Source organism: Geotrypetes seraphini, chromosome 10 (genome assembly GCF_902459505.1).
Source record: "Geotrypetes seraphini chromosome 10, aGeoSer1.1, whole genome shotgun sequence".
Classification (NCBI taxonomy): domain Eukaryota; kingdom Metazoa; phylum Chordata; class Amphibia; order Gymnophiona; family Dermophiidae; genus Geotrypetes; species Geotrypetes seraphini.
This window is the reverse complement of record NC_047093.1, coordinates 32831468-32856281: the sequence shown is the minus strand read 5'-3', so window position 1 is coordinate 32856281 and position 24814 is coordinate 32831468. Positions and strand designations below refer to the sequence as shown.

General features: G+C 46.3%; 1 protein-coding gene across 1 annotated transcript in view; it reads left to right on the top strand.

The window, feature by feature from the left end:
* The window catches only part of LOC117368153 (alpha-N-acetylgalactosaminide alpha-2,6-sialyltransferase 2-like), a 30584-nt gene extending 18575 nt beyond the window's left edge, over positions 1 to 12009 (top strand). The window contains exons 8-10 of the mRNA XM_033961520.1: positions 1112 to 1208; positions 9374 to 9543; positions 11707 to 12009. Of these exons, the coding sequence (XP_033817411.1) occupies positions 1112 to 1208; positions 9374 to 9541 (265 nt within the window). The 3' untranslated portion in view covers positions 9542 to 9543; positions 11707 to 12009. The remainder of the gene's footprint in view (positions 1 to 1111; positions 1209 to 9373; positions 9544 to 11706) is intronic.
* Positions 12010 to 24814: the final 12805 nt, after the last annotated feature.

Here is a 24814-nt window from a genome sequence, read left to right as displayed (position 1 = left end):
CTCTAGAAATCAGAATGTAGCAAAAGTGAGCCAAGTAAAGGGCAATCAAGCCACTGTGACGTCGCTAATGAGGTTGGCTCTTATATGCTGGAAGGATGACCGTGGTTTCTGGATCTGCCAATTTCTTTTTAATTAGCTCACGGAGAGTTACATTTCAGATGCATTAGTTATTTCCCTGCCCCCAGAGAGCTCACAATCTAAGGAGGTCAATACAGAAATCTACTAGTAGTGGCATTTCTATTCCTTCCTCCAGATCATCGATAAAAGAACAGAATCGGTGGTTGAAGCACAGACCCCTTCCAGGAACCCAATTATCACTTTCCTCCAAACAGAATACATCCTTAATAATGACTGCTAGTTGATTCCTCTATAGCAAGTTTACTATCTGCTCATAAATTGGACTTATTCCCTCCTTCCTTTCACACAACACCATATTAAACCTTTAAGCAAAATCCAAATATAATCATTTATCCATATATGTCCCTTACCAAGCACTGGCAACTTATAGCCGAGCATGATAAATGACAGCAAAGACCAAAATGGCCGACCCAGTCTGCTCGGCAGTGGTTTGTCCACTTTGAGTAGATGAATGTACAGATTCCTATATGGAACCCAGCACCTGCTCTCTGTTCCCCTGTGTCCCTTAACCTTTCAGAGTAGTACCATTGTCATCCTGCAGAGTTGCCCCATGCTTTTTTTTTTTTTTGTAGATCATTGTGTCCTCCAGTTCTCCTTCCATCTAATGGTGATATTTCAACATACGTCTGAAGTTAAGACTTCCTGCATCCTTATTATGATACTCTTAAGGCTCCTTTTACTAAGCTGCTCTAGCGCGCGCTAGACACTAACGCCAGCATTGAGCTGGCGTTAGTTTTTGGCGTGTAGCGCGGGCGGCAATGCAGCACACGCAAAAAACGCTAGCGTACCTTAGTAAAAGGAGCCCTTAGTCTTTGTTTTGTTGCCATGTGCTTTTAACCTTTGCTATATACTAAGTACCGCTACCCTTCCCCCCCCAAGCTATGTCGAGCCTTTTTCTATGTCCATGTGCATTATGCCTCCACATTTCTTCTCCCAGTATGCATATTTCACCCCTCATCTATTGCATTTACAGATTTTTGAAATCTGAAATTAAGTTCCGGAATGATTTCCTGTACATTCCCAGCACTGGGGCCTTGATGCTACTGACAGCCCTTCATAGCTGTGACCAGGTGAGAGTCTTTGGTAAAAGGTGTTGACTTCTCTCATAGAGATTTTGCATGGGAGGTAGAGGAAGGGTAAAAGCCAGCATGGCAGGTAGGACAGTTAGAAATGATCTCTCTGCTAGAGTGGTAAAAGGCATTGAGGAATTCTAATGCACAGCCACAAGAATTGATGTTTGATATTTCACTTATTACCGTATTTTCACGCATATAACGTGTGCGTTATACACGATTTTACAAACCGTGCATAACCATGCGCGTTATACGCGTGAGCGCGTTTTACAACTTTTTTTTACATAGTTCCCCCCCCCGACGTCCAATTCACCCCGCAGGACCGCTCGCACCCCCACCCCGAAGGACCGCTCGCACCCCCACCCCGAAGGACCGCTCGCACTCCCACAGCCTCCCCCCCCCATCATAGAGAAGCTCCTACCGTTGTCCTGCTACTTCCTCTGCCGGCAGTCCCGCCCCTTCTCTGAGCCCTGCGTCTGCGCTGCTTCCTCTTCTGGCGGTCCCACCCTTTCTCTGACTGTATTTTTTTATCATTGTACTTTTTTTAAATTGAATTTTCATGGTTTTATATGTGAATGTTTAATAAATTATCTCCAGAACATCTGTATCCACAGTTTTTGTTTTCTTTGGTGAGTCTTTGGCAGACCATAAAGGCTGTGCAAGATACCGGCTTATAAAAATTGTGAAGGTGACAGATTTTATAATGAATGGAATTTGTATGAGGTATGGCAAAGAAGTTTCAAGTTTTTGTTAAAATTTGATATCGCTTATTTTGTTTTACTAAGCGAAATACAAAAATAAAAGTTACTAAAACGTACACATGTACTTTTTACAATTTAGAAACTAACTGTAAAATAGGGTAAACAATTCAACATACAAAGGACATGGTTTTGATTACAATACAGTTATTCTGTAAGGGTGACCTATACAACCCCCTATTGCTGCTATCGGGGAGGGTGGAATGACGCGCAAGGTGGATTCAAAGGGTAGGTAGTGTTGGGAGTTTATTCAAAGTAGATGAAGGAATAACGGTTTGCCTTATATTTTGGAGTAAGTTACAGTGCAGTGGAAAAAGGAGTGTGAGTAGTGGTCAGGAATGCATATTCTGTTTTGTTTGACTGCTGAGGAAGACTGTTTGAACATACACAACGAGGCCCTCTTTTAATAAGCTGCTTTATATCTGCGTGTTGAATAAAAAGTAAACAATAAAATAAATTCACTAAGAGCCCCAGATAGAAGAACACATCATAAAATATTTATTGTATTATGTTTTTTTAAATTATAATCTGCTTCCACAGAATATCAAATCTGACATTAAAGTAACACAAACCAAAGTGTAGGTCAGGAACCCAAATGAGGGTCACAAAACCCACATTTGAGGTCATGACCTGGGTGGCTTCTCCATAGGTGGAACATTTATTTATCCCAGGACAAGCAGGCAGGTATTCTCACTAGTGGGTGATGTCATCCGACAGAGCCCCAATACGGACATCTTGCAAGCATGTCTTGCTTGAAGAAACTCAGAAGTTTCGAGATGCCCGCACCGCGCATGCGCCAGTGCCTTCCCGCCCGATGCTCCGGGCGTGTCTCCTCAGTTCTTTTTCTTCCGCGGAGCTGAGAAGTCTATCTTCAATTTGCGCCCATTGAATATCTCTTTTGCCTTCTTTTTGCCACGGGTTGAGTTCTTTTGGGCTCTCCTGTGCGTTTATTTCTTTCTTTGATTTCTTTTTTCAAAAAAAAAAAAAAAAAAAAAATTTTTCCTTCCGACTCCGGGTCGGCCGCGTGGCTGAGGCCCCGCGCCTTCGACCTTGTGGCGGAGCATTTTCGGCCTATGTCCCGGCCGATTACCGGTTTCAAAAAGTGTAGCAAGTGCCAGCGCGCGATTTCGCTCACGGACCCTCATCGACGCTGCTTACAGTGTCTGGGACCGGATCACTTTCCGAAATCGTGCCAGCCTTGCTCCACTCTGACGGCGAGAGCGTTTAAGCGCCGCTGTCTGCTCTGGGAGTCCATGTTCAAGATGGATGCTTCGTCAGCGCCTGCAGCTTCGACATCGACATCGACGGGGGCTTCAACTTCTTCAGCGAAGCCCGCTACCTCCCCAGCTGCTTCGGGCCTTCTGAAACCGGCATCATTCACCCCGGTTTCGGCCCCGACTTCGGCGCCGGTGCCTTCCTCCGTTCCCTCAGAGCAGGTCTCGACCCCTACAGTTCCACCAGTGGTGCTCAAGGTGCCGAAAGCTGGCAAGCAGAAGCACACTGCACCTAAAGAGCGCGGAGACCGTGCGGAAGGGCCCCCTTTTGGTGCGGATCCCTCCATATCGGCTTCGCTGCGGTCCATTCTGGAGGCTCAGTTCGTTGAGCTCATGCAAACCATGGGGCCTCGTCTGATTGCCACCATCCAGGGTGACCTCCCAGCTTCGGCTTCGAGGGGCGGACCGCCCCCTCCTCCTCCTCCACGCCGCACGACCTCGTTGCTCGGCGAGGAGGAGCGGCGAGTGGTGTCCTGGTCCTCGAGGAGGTCCTCCAAGAATGCTATGCCTCCTTTAGAACCGATTCCATCGAGGAGGGCTTCTCTTAGCGAGATGCCTCCTCTGGAGCCCATTCCCTCGAGGAAACCCTCGTTTAGTGACCTGCCTCCCTTGGAACCGATTACTCCGCCCCATGATTCAGTGTGGCGTCCACCTTCGGGGCCATCCAGTCCGGGGCATAGCAGGAAGCAGGATGAGTTCTTCCGAACTCCCTATCAAGCCTGGGCGACGTCCAGAGAAGCACCGACTCTTCCACCTTTGAGATCGACGGCATCGAGTCCGATCTGCTCCTTGGAAGCGTCTGACCCAGTCTCGCACAGAAGGACTGATCTCCTTCCAGGCATCGGGAGGGGCATCGGTCCAGGCATTCTTCTCGCACTCGACCCTCTTGCCTCAGAAGAAATTGCCTCGGTTGGGGTATGCTGCTTCGACTGGGTCTCCTCCTCCGGGCCCGGAGTTCGAGGACCCCGAAGTTTTCTACTCGTCCTGTTGTTCACAGGCCTCTTTGGAGCATGAGGCTTCGTCTTCCTCTAGTCCGTCTCGCGGACCGGCGACGGCGGACCAATTGTCCTTTTCATCATTCCTCAGGCAGATGGCGGATGACTTGGACATTACTCTAGATGCGGGGTCTCTATTCCAAAGAGTATCTCGATACCATGCACTTGCCTCGGCCTCCGGCGGAGTCCTTGCGGCTTCCCTTGCACAAGCTCCTCGACCAGACCTTCATGCGCTGCTTCGAGTCTCCTTACTCTATCCCTGCGGTCCCTGGCAAGTTGGATTCGCGGTACTGCACAGTACATCATAAAGGCTTCGAGGGTCCTCAGCTTTCGCACCAGTCCCTCCTGGTCGAATCCTCGCTCAAGCGGTCTCATCCTGGCCAGGTCTACGTTTCCGTACCTCCGGGCCGCGAGGGCAGAACCATGGATAAGTTTGGGCGACGCATCTATCAGAATTCGATGATGGCGTCTAGAGTCTTGAATTACAACTTCCACTTTGCAACCTACTTGGAATTTTTTCTACCTGTGCTTCGAAAGTTCACTCCATACATCGAGTCCCAGGCTAGGTTTGAGTTTGAGGAAGTGGTTGCTTCGTTGTCCCAACTCCGACTTCAGTTGATGCAATCTGCCTATGATGCGTTCGAGCTCTCTGCCCGAGCGGCGGCTTGCTCGGTGGCGATGCGCCGGTTGGCCTGGTTGCGGACCATTGATATGGACCCAAATCTTCAGGACCGCCTGGCGAACGTCCCATGTGCTGGGGCGGATCTTTTTGACGAATCCATCGAGACTGTCACGAAGAAGTTGTCTGATCACGAAAAGTCCTTCCAATCTATCCTTCGGCCGAAGCCCAAGCCTCAACAGTCTCGACCTTCTCGTCCACCGTTGATTTATCAGAGGCGTTATCAGCCGAGGCAAACTCCTCCTGCGAGACAACCGGCGAAGCGTCAGCCTCCCCAGAAGGGTCAGCCCAAGTCTCAGTCGCCGGCTGTTCCTAAGACCACACAGCCTTTTTGACTGTATTGTCGAGGGCATAACCAACCTCGTTCTGCCTCCCCCTGTTTTTCCCATCGGAGGGCGCCTCCATCATTTTTATCATCGATGGGAGGCCATAACAACCGACCTCTGGGTCCTTACTATCATCAAGGAGGGATACTCTCTTCATTTCCATCGGGTCCCTCCGGACCGCCCTCCAAGAGAGTATCCTTCCAACTTGACTCAGACCGCCCTTCTTCTCCAGGAAGCTCAGGCTTTGCTCCGGCTTCGTGCCGTGGAGCCGGTCCCGACGGACCAACTGAACCAGGGGTTTTACTCCCGGTACTTCCTGGTTCTGAAGAAGACGGGCGACCTGCGACCCATTTTGGACCTCAGGGCCCTCAACAAATTCCTAGTCAAAGAGAGGTTTCGCATGCTAACGCTTGCTTCTCTCTACCCTCTCCTCGAGCAGAACGACTGGTTATGCTCTCTGGATCTCAAGGAGGCCTACACTCACATTCCCATTCATCCGGCCTCCCGCAAGTTCCTCAGATTTCGGGTCGGACATCTACATCTGCAGTATCGAGTGCTTCCATTCGGCCTGTCCTCGTCTCCCAGAGTCTTCACGAAGTGTCTGGTGGTGGTGGCCGCTGCACTCCGGAACAGGGGTCTTCAGGTATTTCTGTACCTCGATGACTGGCTCATCAAGGCCCCGTCAGCTCCAAAGGTCATTTCGGCGACCTTGACCACGATCTACTTCCTCAGAGCCTAGGCTTCGAGATCAATTTTCCCAAATCTCATCTGCAGCCTACCCAGTCCCTTCCCTTCATCGGGGCGGTACTGGACACTATTCAGCTTCGAGCATTCCTTCCTCCTCAGCGCCTGGATGCTCTTCTTCGTCTCTGCCAGTCTGTGTCTTCTCGCCAGTCCATCTCAGCGAGACACATGATGGTCCTCCTGGGCCACATGGCCTCTACAGTTCATGTGACCCCCTTTGCCAGGCTCCACCTCAGAACTCCTCAGTGGACCCTAGCTTCTCAATGGACTCAAGTGTCAGACCCGTTGACTCGACACATCATAGTCACTCCTGCTTTTCGGCAGTCTCTACTTTGGTGGATGACCTCTTCGAATCTATCCAGAGGTTTGCTGTTTCACACTCCTCCTCATCAGAAGGTTCTCACAACCGATTCCTCGAACTATGCCTGGGGGGCTCATCTGGATGGGCTTCGCACTCAGGGATTCTGGACCAGTTCGGACTGCCTCCATCAGATCAATCTTCTGGAGCTCAGAGCCATCTTCTATGCTCTTCAGGCTTTTCAACATCTGCTTCACGACATGGTGGTCCTCATCCGTACAGACAACCAGGTCGCCATGTATTATGTGAACAAGCAGGGGGGCACGGGATCGGCCTCCCTCTGCCAGGAAGCTCTCAGAGTCTGGGATTGGGCAATTCGCCACAATGCCTTCCTCAAGGCTGTCTACATTCAGGGGAAGGACAATGTCTTGGCAGACAAATTGAGTCGTCTCCTCCAGCCTCACGAATGGACTCTCCATTCCAACCCCCTTCATCAGATATTTGCACATTGGGGGACGCCTCAAATAGACCTCTTTGCGGCTCCCCACAACTTCAAACTGCCTCAGTTTTGCTCCAGGATCTACACTCCTCATCGACTCGAGGCAGATGCTTTTCTACTGGATTGGGGGAATCGATTTATGTATGCGTTTCCTCCATTTCCTCTCATTCAGAAGACTCTGGTCAAGTTGAAATCAGACCAAGCCACCATGATTCTAATAGCTCCTCGGTGGCCCAGGCAACCTTGGTTCTCCCTTCTACTTCAACTCAGCAGCAGGGAGTCATTCCTTCTTCCAGTGTTTCCTTCACTGCTTACTCAGCATCAGGGGTCTCTGCTTCATCCCAACCTGCAGTCTATCCACCTGACAGCTTGGTTCCTCTCAACGTAACCCCGCACCAGTTTTCCCAGGCGGTGAGGGATGTCTTGGAGGCTTCCCGGAAGCCTGCTACTCGTCAATGCTACTCCCAAAAATGGACTAGATTTTCTTCATGGTGCATTTCCAATTCTAAGGAGCCTCAGCGAGCCTCTCTATCCTCTGTTTTGGACTATCTTTTACATCTGTCTCAGTCTGGTCTCAAGTCGACATCTATACGAGTCCACCTGAGTGCTATTGCGGCTTTCCATCAGCCTCTACAAGGGAAACCTCTCTCTTCTCATCCTATAGTTTCCAGATTTATCAAAGGACTTTTTCATGTCAATCCTCCCCTCAAACCGCCTCCAGTGGTTTGGGATCTCAATGTTGTCCTTTCTCAGCTTATGAAACCTCCTTTTGAGCCTCTGAGCAAGGCTCCACTAAAATTTCTCACTTGGAAAGTGGTTTTTCTGGTGGCCCTCACATCTGCTCGCAGGGTCAGTGAGCTTCAGGCCTTGGTGGCGGACCCACCTTTCACAGTATTTCATCATGACAAGGTGGTCCTCCGCACTCACCCGAAATTCCTGCCTAAAGTGGTCTCTGAATTTCACCTCAACCAATCCATTGTGATTCCAGTGTTCTTTCCAAAGCCTCATTCTCATCCTGGAGAATCAGCTCTTCACACTCTGGACTGTAAACGTGCTTTGGCTTTCTACTTGGATCGCACCAAACCACACAGAACTGCTTCTCAACTTTTCGTCTCCTTTGATCCAAACAAGTTGGGACGACCTGTATCGAAGCGCACCATCTCCAATTGGATGGCGACTTGTATCTCTTTCTGCTATGCCCAGGCTGGATTACCTCTTCCCTGTAAGGTCACGGCTCATAGGGTCAGAGCAATGGCAGCCTCTGTAGCCTTCCTCAGATCGACACCGATTGAGGAGATTTGTAAGGCTGCCACTTGGTCCTCGGTTCATACATTCATCTCTCATTATTGTCTGGATACTTTCTCCAGACGGGATGGACAGTTTGGCCAAACTGTGTTACAAAATTTGTTCTCCTAAGTTGCCAACTCTCCCTCCATCCCATTGAGGTTAGCTTGGAGGTCACCCACTAGTGAGAATACCTGCCTGCTTGTCCTGGGATAAAGCAATGTTACTTACCGTAACAGTTGTTATCCAGGGACAGCAGGCAGCTATTCTCACGTCCCACCCACCTCCCCTGGGTTGGCTTCTCTGCTAGCTACCTGAACTGAGGAGACACACCCGGAGCATCGGGCGGGAAGGCACTGGCGCATGCGCGGTGCGGGCATCTCGAAACTTCTGAGTTTCTTCAAGCAAGACATGCTTGCAAGATGTCCGTATCGGGGCTCTGTCGGATGACATCACCCACTAGTGAGAATAGCTGCCTGCTGTCCCTGGATAACAACTGTTACGGTAAGTAACATTGCTTTTTCAGCTTCAAAGGGGGGGGGGTCATACAATTTTATTTGACCTTGATCGTGGGATCACGGCCACACAAAGACTGACGAGCACTGCTAGAACATAAGAATTGCCCCTGTCGGGTCAGACCGGAGGTCCATCGTGCCCGGCAGTCCGCTCACGCGTCGGCCCCTCAGGTCCAAGACCTGATAGTGCTCATACCCTAAAACTGTCATATGCTTTTCGCTTATGACCTGTAGAGTAACCTTCTATCTATACCCTGTAATCCCCTTCGCTTCCAGGAAGTCATCCAGCCCCATTTTGAAACCCAGTATTGTACTCTGTCCTATTACCTCATTTGGAAGCGTGTTCCAGGTGTCCACCACCCTCTGAGTGAAGAAAAACTTCCTTGCATTCGTTTTGAATCTGTCCACTCTCAGTTTTTCTGAACGACCTCTTGTTTTTGATGTCCCCGCTAGTCTGAAGAATCTGCCCCTCTCACCTTCTCTATGCCTTTCATGATTTTATACGTCTGCTTTTCAGGATTTATCCAGCGTAGTAACATTAGTAAACGATGGTAGGTAAAAACCTAAAAGGTCCGTCTTAGTCTGCCTCAAAAACATTGCAAGCGTCGTATGTGCCACCCCATCCAGGTTATACCCCTCTATTCCCTGCTTAAAGTGTGAAGGTCAAACTATATTGTGCTGATTATATTCCTTTGTGCACCTCCAATGACAAATATGTAAGTGCAAAACAGCAGTGGACTGATCTTGAAGGATGCTGCTTACTGCGTCTTCCCTCTGATTTTATTCTCAGGTCAGTGCCTATGGATTTATTACAGACAACTACCAACACTTTTCAGACCACTATTTCGAGCGTGAAAAGAAGCCTGTTCTATTTTATGGCAATCATGATATGCTCTTGGAGGCAAAGCTGTGGAAAGACCTTCACAAGCATGGCATTATGACGCTCTATCAGCGATGAAGGTGAGAGGAACAAGGGAAGCTTCCTTTACTTTCTAGGCCTGGTTCTTATCACTGACCCTGAGGCAGGACGGTGCTAGGTAGGTCTAAGCAGCTCTCGGGTGAATTGACAACTGAAAAGGATGCCATTGCAACAGTAGGGATTACGAAGCCTGTCTGGCTACAGGGCGCTGGTCCTAACCTTTTTCCTCTTCTGAATTAGTGAGGGTGTAAAGACATTTGAAGGAATAGGGGCCGGATGCACAAGGCTCCAACACCATGGTAGAAAATACCATAGTGGGAGTGATTTTTTTTTTATTTTAATTTTCTTTTACTGGCGATGTTCACACAATATCATGCAAATAAGAACATAAGAATTTGCCTCCGCTGGGTCAGACCAGAAGTCCATCCCGCCCAGCGGTCCACTCCTGCCGCGGCCCCTCAGGCCTATCCCTGACTATTCCTATAACCTAGCTCAACTCCTACCTGTACCCCTCAATCCCCTTATCCTCTAGGAACCTATCCAAACCTTCTTTGACTATAATATGCATGCTATTTGTTTGGAGAATTGCTGGTAAAATGGGGAGAAACTGTGCCTGGCGCTTGCTCAGAAGGGCAGTTGCTAGGCACAACTCCTTCCTGTCAAGCTGCTCTTCCTGCCCCACAGGTCTCCCCGAGGCTCTCGGCAGCTTTAGTGCTTCCCCTGCCACTCAGCTGTTTGGGGTTTCACTTGCTAGCTCAGCCACTATCAGCTGAGCCTGCAGGGGATGCCCCAAACAGCTGAATGGCAAGGGAAGACCCTAAGCTGCTGATTGGCGTCTTTGGGGGAACCCTGCTGGCTCATCTGTTCGGCCGGCAGGGAGAGCAGATAAAAAACCCCTAAAGACAAAACCCTGGTGGGCCATAGACCATGGGCTGTGGGTCATCTCGCAAATCCACCCTGTCCTTTTTAAAAATAAATTGCCTGGGGCCCACCCATGCCAAGCCCCTAACCCTCTATACCTTTATGTTAAAAAGTTGGGCAGAAAGGATGCCTACTCCTTCCTGCTGGCAGGCCCGCCTCTTCAAAATGGCAGGTCTTCCTCTTCCTGGTGCATCCTGAGATGCACTGTGAGAGGCCTAAGGCCCTTCCTGTGAGAGGGGCCTTAGTTACCTGAGCCAATCAGGGCCTTAGGCCCCTCCAAATGCATCCCAGGATGTACCAGGAAGGGGAAGACCCACTATTTTGAAGAGACAAGCCTGCCGGCAGGAGGGAGTGGACATCTCTTCTGCCCAACTTTTTAACAAAAATGTAGGGGAGGGTTGGGAGGTTTGCAGGGGGTCTGGGAGTTCCCGAGGGTGGGGGGTGGCAGCAGGAGAGAGTGGGCATCCCTTCTGCCTATCTGCAATTTAAAGGTAGGGGGGTCAGGGAATTTGAGGGGAGTGTTTTGGAGGTCTTGGCGAGAGTGGGAGGGAGGGATGTTTTTGTTGTTTTTTTTTTTTTAAGAAAAAAATGTTTAAAATTGGGTGTTGGGACCTTTACCGGCAGGGTCGACTGTCATAGCCTTACTTTCCAGTGAGTACCTGAGCCAACCAGGCACTGACACGAAAGTTTGCATGAGAGACAATGCGTTTCTCGGAGTACCTTGTAATGCATTAGCATAGGATTCTTGGTGTCTGCCAAGATAATCGGTAACAGCCACGGAGAACCCTTATGAGCATCGGCAGGAGAGTTTTCTTGCAAGTAAGACTGGTTAAAACCTTTTATGCATTGGGACCTAGGACTGCTAACCTTTCAGTCATCCTTGCAATTTTTTTGTTTCTATATAAGACCACAGCTTGCTATGTGTCGGCAACCAATATGTTCCCTGTATTTTCTGCCTGCAGAATTTTCCTCTCTGAGTTCCTGTTACTGAACAGGGTAGAAGGTACTAGTTTTATCTTCAAAATTAATGTTTAATCTCTAGTAATGTCTCAACTATAGAACATCAAATCTGCCCAAAGCAAAGACCTACGTGTCATCTGTGGTTCAGAGTAAAGTGTCCCAACTGATCTAATTTCTGCAGAGAGATTTTAGCTGGCCTTGTCTCTCTGCTACAGTTCTTAATGTATTCTGACATCTGGCATCTGATTTGAAAGGGAGAATGCAAACCAGTGATTCTAATCTTTTTTACTTATATACCCTATAATGTTGAAATTTCCCTTCAGGGCTTCGGACACTTGGGCAGCTTTCAAGAAAACGTCTCCTGGTGCATTTCTGAATCCTCTTCTCTACAGTCCTTTATTACCTCTAGACTTAAATGTTTCATGTGGCTGGAGAAACACGTGAATCAACGATACATTTCTCTTCATGTTTAAGTGCATTGATTTCTGATAACAAGACTCTATCCAGAAGACCTTGAGTAGACTCGTGCCACTGCAGCTCAGCAGGGGGACATGTTTTAAAACATCTTGTGGCAGATATTCTACTGTGAATGTTTGTGGGAATTAAAATTTCTTCTACTGAAAAGAGCCATGTCCTTTTTTTTAGCGCACTGTTTTCATGAAAACATACAAGTAGTCCTAGGTAAGTTTCTAGCTGTTAAGGCACAAGTGTACAGTTAAAGATAGGGAAGCAGAGGCACCTCCAATATAATTTTGAAATAAGGCTGCAGCTGCCAGAAGGAAATTTGGGGATAATTTAGAAATCTAAAGGTTCAGGTAGCCCCCACAGCATTCTCACAATTCTCCAGCTTTTAGGACATGCTACTGTTTTGCATCAGAGCATAGGGTTGGCCAACACCTTGCTCGAAAATCCCCAATTCTTTCTAACAAATGAACTAGATGCACTTCTTGACAGTGGCGTACCTAGCATATGTGACACCCGGGGCCCATCATTTTTTGACACCCCCCATCTGTATGAAAAACATGATTTTTAGTAACAATCCACATCCACAGGAAAAGGCAGCATCTTACATACTGCAGTGAGCAGTACAACATCAATTTACCCATTGTAAAACTAAACAAGCCAGACTAGTACAGATCAATCCTGCAGTCAACCCTAACAAAAAAACCATGTCTTTCGAACACACAGAACACAGAAAACACCTTCGCCTAGTACGGAATATGTAATCACAAACTAATCCCTCCCTCTTTTACAAAACTGTAGTGTGGATTTTAGCCATGGTGGTAACAGCTCTGACACTCATAGAATTCTGAACATTAGAGCTGCTACTACCACGGCTGGCGCGAAAAAACGCTCCACAGTTTTGTAAAACAGGGGATAAAATAGAAATACATAGACAAAGGTTAAATTGAACCAGCAAGAAGCTGAACTCTGCATACAATGCAACACCACAGAAACAGTGACACATGTCTCCTAAAGCAATAAATAAATAGAAAATTTTTGTTCTACCTTTGTCTTCTCTGGTTTCTGCTTTCCTCATCTTGTTACTCTCTTCCTTCCATCCACTGTCTGCCGTCTCTCTGCCCCTATATGGCATCTTCTCTCCTTCTATGCCCCTTCCAGAAACTGTATGCCTCCCCCTTCCATCTCTCCTTTTACCCCCATTGGTCTGGCATCTCTCTCCTCTTCTTCCCTCTCCCACACCTCTCCTCTGCAATCCCTTTCCCTTTTTTCCCTCATTTTCCTTTTCAATTTATTTTCTGCATCCATCTAGATTACGTTCTTACTACCCTCTCATCAATTTCCTTTTTTACTGTCTACCTACAGCTCGTCACCTCTTTCCTTCACCCCCTTCAGTATTTTCCTAACTCAATCCTTTTCCCCCATCATATGCCCTCCTTTTATTTATCCCCTCCTTCCATCATGTGCCCTCTTTCTCTACCCCTTCCATCTAGTACCTTCTCCTCTCTCTGTCCACTTCCATCCAGCGTGTGCTCCCCTCTTTCTCTCCTCCCATTTCCTTCCTGCATTTGCTCCCTTATCTTTCCCATCTGCACTTCCATCCAGCATAGGCTCCCCCTCTACCCTCTCACTACCATCCAATGTCTGCCCTTTCTCTCTCCATCTACCCCTCTTCAATCAGCATCTGCCCCCTTTCTTTCCCTCCACCACTCTTCCATTCCAGCAGTCCTGCTCCTTCCCCGTGACGACTATAGCTGCCGGTCCACCCCATTCTGACGTACTTGCTCTGGAACGGAGTCGGCAGCCACGTGCTGGAAGGCATCGGCTCTGCTCCGGAAGAAGTAAGTTACGTCGGAGGGGGTGAATCTGGCAGATGCAGGGAGTTGTGGCAAAGTCCCACGATGACTGCATCTGCCGGGTGCACCCCCTCCGACGTAACTTACTTCTTCTGGAGCAGAGCCAGCAAACGAGTCATCGCGGGACCTTCCTGCACCTCTGCACGGCTGCTGACTCTGCTTCAGAGCAAGTAAGTCAGAGGGGATTCACCAGCAGCTGCACGGAGGTGCAGGTACTGTTGCACAGTAGGACGACCCGGACCTGGCCAGCTGTGCATCCCCTATAAGGCATGCACCCGGGCGGACTGCACCCCCCCCCCTTGGTACGCCACTGCATACGAGGAATAACAAAAGTACTGGTTCTGTTCCAATCTAGCTTTCTGTCTTCCCCGCTATTACTTTCTCTTTTCTCTTCCACTCACTTTTTTCTTCCTCATTTGAGACAATCTGGTATAATCAGGGTAAATTTTTTTTCCCTTAAGGAGGTTGCACTTTCTTGTCCTGGACCTGTGAAATGTATTCAGATTCAGTTTGTAGGACCAATTAAACATTAAGGCAAACTCCTTGTTAACTTTGAATAAGGGATTTGTACCTTAGCAGAAAACTGGGGAAATAAGGTTTATAATCTTGACCACTGTGACTTTAAAATTTCTCCAGACCAGTGGTACCTTCCACTCCAGCTGCAGTGAGGAAAGGGAAGAAAGCTCAGGAAATGTTTAGATTGTATGAGCGGGTCCAAATCATCATGGACTCCAGCTAAATATAACAAGAGGCCAGAATACCATGGCTGATATCTCTACCGTCTGATCTGAATCCATTTACAACTGCCACAGAGAGTTGTGTGTGCCAGGACTAGTGTAAAAAGAAACCATTGCCGTACTGACTCTGATCCTATCTAGTTAATAAATCTGCCAGCACACGATCCTCCAAGATAGGGACATTTGTGATTTACAGCAAATATTTGCCCAGAGTGGCTCAATCACTTTGAGACTGTCCTAGCCAAAGTGATGTTCCAGATTGCGAAAGGCGCAAGGACGTGCAAAGTACAGAACTGGAGTTCGGGGAGGAGGGAGAGGAATCGGTGTGATCTTGGAATAGAAGGGAATTATCCCAGCATTTCTGGCTGGCTCCCCTGCTCAAAGCCATGGGCATCTACATCTCACGTGACCCGCGGCTGTGTCGGAAGCCTTTTCTCTGACGTGATGTCAGAGGGAATGTGGGTCGCGTGAGGAGCCAACGCCCGCAGCTTTGAGCAGGGGAGCCGGCCACAAGCTGTAGAACCGCCGGAGTGAGCACCCGCCGACACTTTTGTTTACTGCCGCTAGTTAAGGAAAGCAGCAGCGGCAGAATAGGGAGGGTGGCCGGCTGTGCAACCCCTTGGGGCATGCACCCGGGGCGGACAGCCCCCCCCCCCCGCCCCCCTCTTGGTATAACACTGCTTCTTGAGCCAAGTCTTCTCATGGAAATCCAAAATAATCATAGCCAATGAGGCAACAGTTTCCTCAAGGGTGGCCAACACTTGGCCTCTTAGTAGCAAACTGTACCTCAAGAGCTAGGGTGGATAAACCTGTCCTGCTCTGTAGTACATGGTGCTGCTGTCTCTCCTTGTGTGTGTAAATAAAGGAGGACTTTACCTCACTAGTATAAAAACACACAAGCAATAAACCTTCCACAGGGGCAAGCATAAGCGGTTCAACAGGCGCTATGTCCAGAGTAACATTAGAAATATATTACTTCTCATACAGACTGTTGGGTGCACTTTATGAAGGGGATGCCTGCTATCATATGCCAATGTGTCTTGTTAATTTGAACACCTGATGCAGCATTTCTGAAACCCTCTTGTCAGGTGACTAGCCAGAATGTACGGAGCTAAGCGGTTGTCTTGATATTAATTTTTGTATTTTCAGTATTTTGATTTGTGGACTGATGAGAGATTTTGGGAAATCTGCAGGCTCTATGGCACCACCCCTGGATTTTAAGACATGATGAGCAGTTATCTCCCTCCATGTTTGGAATGGCTCTTTTTTTTTTTAATGTCGTATTTGTAATATGGATCACAGTCTAAAAAAGTTTGATTAAATTATCCTTTGGGCTCCTTTTACTAAACAGCGCTATAAGTTTTTAGCGCAGGCCAGCGAGGTAAATGCTCTCCCACGACCCAGCAGGGAAAAAAAAAAAGATTGCTTTCAAGCAGCGGGCTGACATCTTTTCGCTAGCCCGCTCAGCAAAGGAGTGCGATCACCGCTCCGCCTCTCCCACGACCTAACAGGGAGAAAAAGATTTAATCTCCTCTCCCTGCTGGTAACGGGGAGGAGGTCGAGCTGGCTCGACCGACCTGCATGCCGGTCCGATGTAGTCCCTCCGTGGCGGCGTGGGCTGGCTCCCGCTTTCATCTGCCCTCAGCACGCCGTTGTTGCAGCTTGAATTCAACAGAGCTGGTCCTATGCTGGTTCGGGAGGGGGTGAAGCAGTGCTCCCACACTCCTCTCCGCTAGTGGCTGGACATGAACACAAGGAGCTGAAAGCCAGAACTCTCTCATCCACCACGAAAAGAAACAGGGCCCAATTCTTCAACTCTTAACCGCCACCATAGAACCATTCAGGCATCAGGCAACGGCTCCCTCAGCTGCCAGATCGGAGCAACTGTCAAACTGGAAATCGGTAGGTGAGCTCAAAAGAAGCAAACACCAAACGAGACTGGAAGTCCCAAATGAAAACAGCAGAGACAGAACAAAAAACCAACAAAAAAGAAATTTAAAAGAAAAATCAACAAAGGCAAAATAAAACAAAAATAAATGCGGGACAAGGGAGACAGCACAGAAGATGACCTAACTGGCCGCCATCTTGTTGGAATATTCATTTCTATCTCTATCTCTACCTCTGTCTTTATATTTTTATCTTTACTTTTCACAAATTGTTTCTTCAGGTACTTTAGTTAGATTGTGAGCCTTTGGGACAGTAAGGGAATTTCCAAGTACCTATCTTATTTATTTTTATTTATTGTATCTTTTAATGCATCATTTTTGTAAACCGCTTAGAAACCTCACGGTTATTAGCGGTATATAAGAATTAAATTAAATTAAAATTAATGCTCATAGAATGCTTACGAGCATTGGAGCATTTATCTCGCCAGCCCACACTGTAAACCTCCAGCGCCATTTAGTAAAACCCAGCAATTGTCTTCTCAAAGTAGAAAATTTCTATAATTAAAAAAAAAAAGAAAGAAAAAAGAGCCTGAACTTGGGGTTTTTTTTTTCTCATTGTAGCTAGATTAACCAGCAAGCCTGAGGATTTACAGCACTGTTAAAAACAGGTGTTCAAAGTTGTTATATCCAGCCCTATCTCTTCAAAGCAGGAAGTTGTATTATAGAGGGTAGGACTGGCAAAAGAGAACAGTGGTGTGCACAAGGCTATGGTCCCACACCTCATTTGTTTGTTGGGAGGCAGCGGGGAGTGAATGGGTAGGCGTCAGTGAAGGGAAGGTCGCAGTTTCTGGGGTTTTTCATGCTGCTGCAGATATAGAAAGGCAGTGGCCCAGCGGCACTAGAAAAGGTTCAAAGAAGAGCGACCAAGATGATAAAGGGGCTGCCTGGAACTCCTCTCGTAAGAGGAAAGACTAAAGAGGTTAGGGCTTTTCAGTTTGGAAAAGAGACGGCTGAGGGGAGAGATATGATTGAAGTCTACAAAATCCTGAGTGGTCTAGAACGGGTACAAGTGGATCGATTTAAAAAAAAAATTTTTTTACTGCATCAAGATTTATAGATTAGGGGACGCTTGATGAAATTACAGAGTAATAGTTTTAAAACCAATAGGAGGAAATGTTTTTATACTCGGAGAATAGTTAAGCTCTGGAATGCGTTGCCAGAGGATGTGGTAAGAGCAGTTAATGTAGCTGGTTTAAAAAAAGGTTTGGACAAGTTCCTGGAGGAAAAGTCCATAAACTACTGTTGAGACAGACTTGGGAGAAGCCTCTGCTTGCCCTGGACTCGGTGGCATGGAATGCTGCTACTATTTGGGTTTTTGCCAGGTACTTGTGACTTGGATTGGCCTCCGTGAAGATGGGATACTGGTCTGATCCAGTAAGGCTATTCTTATATTCTTATGTGGCAACAAGGAAGGGAAGGCCAGGGAAAGGAAGATGTCGTCAACCTACTAATGCCTTTCGTACCCTTTGAGCTACGCATACCATTAAGCTGGGAACCTATGATATTGAATTACCTCTGCTTGAGGGAGGAGAAGAGTCCAAAATGCTCTTGGAGAGACACTCAAGGCAGTAAAGAGCTTGTCTAAGAAGCGGTTAACCACCTCAGAATAGTCTTTTGCTTTTAAACTGAATTATTGCTGATTAGCAAAACAACTTGTAAAAAGGATTTTGTTGGTACAATGTCTGCATCAAGCCCATGCAAAACAATTGCTGACTAAGTTTAGCACAAAAATGTCTTTGAGGACAAATGGCTGTGTGGTGCCTTGATTTACATAAAGAGCTTGAAATTCCATGTGCCCACTGGTAGGGTATTAGAGCTCCAGCTCCCCTTCCAGTAAAACCCATCTCTGGTCTCCTGGGAGCTCTATCTACAGGCTCCTGCTGTATATTGGCACAGCTGGGAGGTTTCCCCATTCCAGAGCTGCAGCTCCGTGGTTACCCCTTAGTCCTTTTCTGCATGTGGGCTATGGAGAGGTATCTGTATCCCACCCCCCTTCCAAGCTTGGCAGAGTTACTTCAGGTTGCTAGGTAACCAGAAGCTTAGCCAGGTTTTGGCATGGGGGGAGCAAACAGTGGGGGGGGGGTGAAGGTGCCAGCATGAAAACCATCTAGGCACTGTTTTCTTTTGAAGTCTGGGGGAACAGCTGTTCCCTTTGCACCCCACTAAGCTATGGCTCTGTAGGTGACCCTTGCTGTGATGCTATTGTCAAGTGATTGAAAGGAAGCCTTTATTTCTTTACAAAATAGGGGGGGGGGAGGAGCGGTTTCTCTCCCCTTAACCTCCTCCCCTCTTGGCCCTCTTTCCCTTTTTTATATAAGATGAACAGAGGATTAAAACATCTTGAAAACAAAGAAAAAGACATTAATAACTGTTACACCCAAAAGTGAATCCTCTTCTGCGATGTATATTATGTTCACACACACACACAAAGATGAATTATTGCAATAGCTAAAACACAAAACCCTTTTTTTTTCTTCTTTTTAACACTAGGGCTCTGTTCTAAAGCTTAGTCCCACTCTTCAGTGTTTTGGGTGGAGGAGAAAGTCCCTCCCTCTATGTCTGGGTTGTAGATTTCAGAAGAAACACTGTCCAAGCTTGTTTCAAGCAGCCCCCACCAGTCCTCTAGACTTGACTATTGCAATATAGTTTATGCAGGTCTTACTAAATTCAATATCAGGCGATTGGAGACTCTACAGAATACGGTTCATAGACAACCCCACGAAAGACAAAGGCGCGCGCTGACAACAGCGCAAGACGGAGGAGCGCGCCAAAGAAAATTACAGTTTTTAGGGGATCCGACGGGGGGTTTTGTTGGGGAGCCCCCCCAGTTTACTTAATAGAGATCGCGCCGGCGTTATGGGGGGTTTAGGGGGTTGTAACCATCCACGTTTTACTGTAAACTTAACTTTTTCCCTAAAAACAGGGAAAAAGTGAAGTTTTCAGTAAAATGTGGGGGGTTACAACCCCCCAAACCCCCCACAATGCCCCAAAATGCGGCACGATCTCTATTAAGTAAAGTGGGGGGGGGGGTTCCCCCCCACACCCCCGTCAGAGCCCTAAAAACAGTAATTTTCTGCGGCGCACGCCCCCGCACTGCGCTCAATTGTCTGGGCGCGCCTTTGTCCCGGCACGCTTTTGACCTGACACCCAGAATACAGCTATAAAGTTATTAGGGCATAAAGTTATTAGGGCATAAAGGTAAATATGATCATATTGCCCCCTGTATAAACAATATCATTGGCTTCCAATTGTTTACAGAATTCAATTTAAAATACTAGTACTCACTCATAAATTCTTTTACTCCAGGATTCCTGATTTTCTAAGCTCTTTGGCAATTCCCTATTCTCCGGCACCTACGTTAAGATCGATGCAATAGACCGATTTTCCCCAACTGTAAATAAAACGAAATGGGAATCTACCGGTACTCGTACGAAAGCCTTTTTCTACTTAGCGCCTAGCCTTTGGAATGGTCTCCCAAGACATTAGGTCTGAGATGAATATTACGGGCTCCTTTTACTGAGCTGCGGTAGCGTTTTTAGCGCTCGCTGCAGATTATTGAGGAAGGTCAGATCTCTTTTCCATTAACATCATTTTTCTGTTTTGGTCCAATCTATTATATTATCCCGGTTAGATTATTGTAACGCCATTTATCTTGGCATCACTAAGAACTGCCTTCAGAGACTACAATTGATTCAGAATACCGCCGCAAAATTGATCTATGAAAAGAGCAAATTCGACCAGGTGACTCCTTTGCTTTTCTCTCTCCATTGGCTCCCGGTTTATTTTAGAATTCAGTTTAAGTGTTTATGTATTGTTTTTAAGATTTTACATGGTATCTTTGCTCCTCTTGTTCCTCTGCTATGGAATGTTTATAGATTTTCATATACGAGAGACATTCATTGATTTAAACTTTCTCTTCCTTCTAGGAAAGGAATTCAATGAGTTAAGAATTTTAGCAGCTCTCTGGCATTTAAGTTTATTTGATCCTTAAAAGTAAGTGAAGAATCAAAAAGTACTGTATTCCCAAGATCTTAGAAGAAAACTCAATTTGTAAGGAGGCTCCAGAATCCAAAAGTACAGTGGAAGGAAGATGATCCAATTTTGGGCCTAACCACAGAAGTTTAGTTTTAACTGCATTTAGCTTCATGTGGGAAAGAGAAACCCGAGGTACAACTATACGATGGGAGGGATGTTATTAAATGAGAGTACCCAAGAAAGGGACTTGGGGGTAATGGTGGACATGACAATAAAGCCGACGGCACAGTGCGCAGCGGCCGCTAGAAGGCAAACAGAATGCTAGGCATAATCAAGAAGGGTATTACAACCAGAACGAAAGAAGTTATCCTGCCATTGTATCGGGCGATGGTGCGTCCACATCTGGAGTACTGCGTCCAATATTGGTCACCGTACCTTAAGAAGGACATGGCGTTACTCGAGAGGATTCAGAGGAGAGCGACGCGTCTGATAAAGATTGGAGAAACTGGGTCTCTTTTCCCTGGAGAAGAGGAGACTTAGAGGGAATATGATAGAGACTTACAAGATCATGAAGGGCATAGAGAGAGTAGAGAGGGACAGAAAGAGAGAAAGGGAGACAGAGAGAAATAGAGAGAGAGAAAGAAAGAAAGAAAGAGAGAGAGAGAGAGATAGAGAGAGATAGATAGATAGAGAAAGATTGGAGAAACTGGGTCTCTTTTCCCTGGAGAAAAGCAGACTTAGAGGGGATATGATAGAGACTTACAAGAAGGGCATAGAGAGAGTAGAGAGGGACAGATTCTTCAAACTTTCGAATAATAAAAGAACAAGAGGGCATTCAGAAAAGTTGAAAGGGGACAGATTCAAAACGAATGCTAGGAAGTTCTTCTTTACCCAACGTGTGGTGGACACCTGGAATGCGCTTCCAGAAAGCGTAATAGGGCAGAGTACGGTACTGGGGTTCAAGAAAGGATTGGACAATTTCCTGCTGGAAAAGGGGATAAAGGGGTACAGATAGAGGATTACTGCACAGGTCCTGGACCTGTTGGGCTGCCGCATGAGCTGACCCAGCGGAGGCATTGCTTATGTTCTTATGGACAGACATAGCCCAAGTCTGAAGTTTAGAGATACAGTGATTTATTTTAAAAGTTAAATTGGTAATATTTGGATCAATCTCAATCAGTATAAAAATGTCATCCGCATAAGTAAAAAGCGTTTCCCATGCTGACAGCTTTTAAATATTCAAAGTTGTCATATAAAGATTGAACAAAATTGGGGAAAGCGGAGAGCCCTGGGGAAGTCCGCAAGGAGGTTGCCAGAAATTAGAAATATTACCATCAATATTAACTGAATAAGATCGGGACAATAAAAATTTAGAAAACCAAACAAGAACAACCTGATTAAGACCGATATCTGAAAGTAATTGGAGCAAAATGTCATGATGTACTACATCAAACCCCGTAGACAAATGTTTCTAGAAGTTGCCCTCAGCCATCCGGATTTCCCTGGACATGTCCTTTTGAGGACATGTCCGGGGGTCTTGATGGCTTTTCAAAGCCCAGCACTTTGTCCACTTTGTTTTGAAAAGCTTCCAACAAATCGCCGTCGGGCAGGAGGGCACCCGCACATACGCAGGCGCCCTCCTGCCCGATGAGAGCATGCAGTGGGGGCGGGGCTGGGGCAGGGCATGGCTGGGTGGAACTGGGCAGGCCTGGGGGTGGGTCTAGGGGGGTCCGGATTTTCAGTTTGGAAAATCTGGTAACCCTACCCTGAGTGCACTGAGTACATTTTGGTGTCTAGCTTTGGCAACCAGTTTTATTGCCTCCAAAGTTTGAGTTTATACTGTTAGTCTGGGCTCATCTCTCAGAGTTCCACTGGATTCATTTTTCCATCTATTCTCCAACGTTCTATACTGTAGCCCTTTACCCACTTCATTCTTGCAGAACTATTGCTTGTCATTAGAGCAATGCTTAGAATTGAAACTCTTCAGGTCCTTGGTAGGAACGCGTAGATCAGGGATCTCAAAGTCCCTCCTTGAGGGCCGCAATCCAGTCGGGTTTTCAGGATTTCCCCAATGAATATGCATTGAAAGCAGTGCATGCACATAGATCTCATGCATATTCATTGGGGAAATCCTAAACACCTGACTGGATTGTGGCCCTCAAGGAGGGACTTTGAGACCCCTGGCATAGATAAACATTTTTCATTTTGTGTATTTAGTCAGTGGATTTCCTATTCCTCTTTTCTTGCCATTGTTCTGATGCTTTGTTTCCTGGCGAGTGCATCATTCTCTTCCTCCGAGCTGCTACTCCAATCAAAAACCCCTATCAGAATTGGGGTGGGGGGGCTCCTTCACAAGATCTGGGTAAAAATAATGTAATTCCAGCTCTGCAGCCAGCATCTTCTTTCCCACTTTGATACCCTTCCTCATGCCAGAGCTTCCAAATTTTCCACAATGAGCCAGTGGCAGGATTCCCCTACCTGCTACCAGATCAGTGCTCAGCTTTGGTCTCTTTACATTAGCTAGGCATACTGAAATACAGATTGCCAACAGAGCATTATGTTGTCAGAGCAACGCTATGCTAATAACCATCCTGTAACCTTACCTTCTGCGGGATGAAAAATACCAGCCGGCGGCCCTGATCTGCCTACACATTCCAAAGTGAGGAAGAGTTAAGACCATCTAGCAACTGATCACAGACAATATCTTCCGTGCAGCATAAATTGAAAAAGAGAAGCTAGCAAAGTGGATAAGAATATAAGAACATAAGAATAGCCATATTGGGTCAAACCAATAGTCTATGTAGCCCAGTATCCTGTTTTCGTAGTGGCCAATCCAGGTCACAAGTACCTGGCAAAAGAACCCAAATAGTAGCAAGATTCCATTCTATTGATCCCAGTGCAAGCAGTGGCTTCCCTCATGTTTGTCTCAATAGCAGACTATGGACTTTTCCTCCAGGAACTTGTCCAAATCCCTTTTTAAAACCAGTTATGTTAACTTCTCTTACCACATACTCTGGCAATGGGTTCCAGAGTAGAAAAATATTTCCTTCTATTGGTTTTAAAAGTATTTCATTGAGCGTCCCTTAGTCTTTGTCATTTTTTGACGGAGTGAAAAATCGATCTACTTGAACCCATTCTACTGCACTCAGGATTTTGTAGATGTCAATCATATCTCCCTTTGGCCCACTCTTTTCCAAGCTGAAGAACCCTAACCTCTTTAGACTTTCCTCGTACTTGAGGAGTTCCATCTTCTTTATCATCTTGGTTGCTCTTCTTTGAACCTTTTCTAATTCTGCTGTATCTTTTGTGAGATATTCTGGAACTTCAAATAGCACCTGCTTTAAAAATTAGACACAGACATATAGCCATTGCGACCCTACCATTGAATTGCCATAGATTTTTGAAATGTCCATAGAATGGTACATTAGACTCTTGTGTTTGATTGTTTAATGGGTTTTCACTCGTAATTAGCTGAACTGCAGAAAAAAATATACAAGATATTTATTTTATTTTCATATAACATGGGTGGGCAACTTTGGTGCTCGAGGGCTGCATCCTTTTCAGGATTTCCCCAGTGAAAGAAAAGAAACGTTTACAGATAATTCAAAATCTTGCCGTTAAACTTATTCACAATGGTAAAAAATATGACCATGTAACCCCTTTCCTAGTTGCCTCACCCTGGCTTCCCATAAACCATCGCATTACCTTTAAAATTCTACTTTTAGTATTTAAAACTTTATCCACAAACGAGCCGCAATTTATAAACAGGATACTTATTCCGTATAACTCTTCTCGCCCCCTTCGTTCTTCGACCCAAGGTCTCCTGGTAGTCCCTTCTTTAAAAGTGATCGGCACTAGACGACATGATATATTTTCAATAGTAGCCCCCCCAAGTCTGGAATTCTCTACCCCAATATATAAGAGACGAAAAAGACATTAGCCGTTTTAAAAATAATCTAAAAACCTTCTTGTTTAAAGATGCTTTTACCCTCTGATTGGAATAGTTACCGTGCAATAGTCTCTATCAAAAATAAAAAATAAAAAAGATAGCCCTCCTAATGTTTTTTTCCCTTTATTGTTTCCCTCTTTTCAAAATTATTAATATTGTAACTTTATCCCTTCATTCCTCTCACATCCAGTTTTGTCTGTTGGTCTGTTGGTCTAACCCCTTTTCTGAGTAGTTATTTTTTAAAATTTATATGTTGTATGCATATTTTGGATTTTAATGTAATTCGCTTAGTAATTTATGTATAAGCGATTCATCAAATTTCTAATAAACTTGAAACAGATCTATTTACTTGCTCTGCCTCGATTGTATACAGGTAGAACTCATTCATATTCATTGAGGAAATCCTGAAAACCTGAATGGGTTGCAGCCCTCAAGGAACAATATTGCCCACCTTTGATATATGAGAGATACACACACTAAATTCCTACTACTAGAGAAGGAAATAA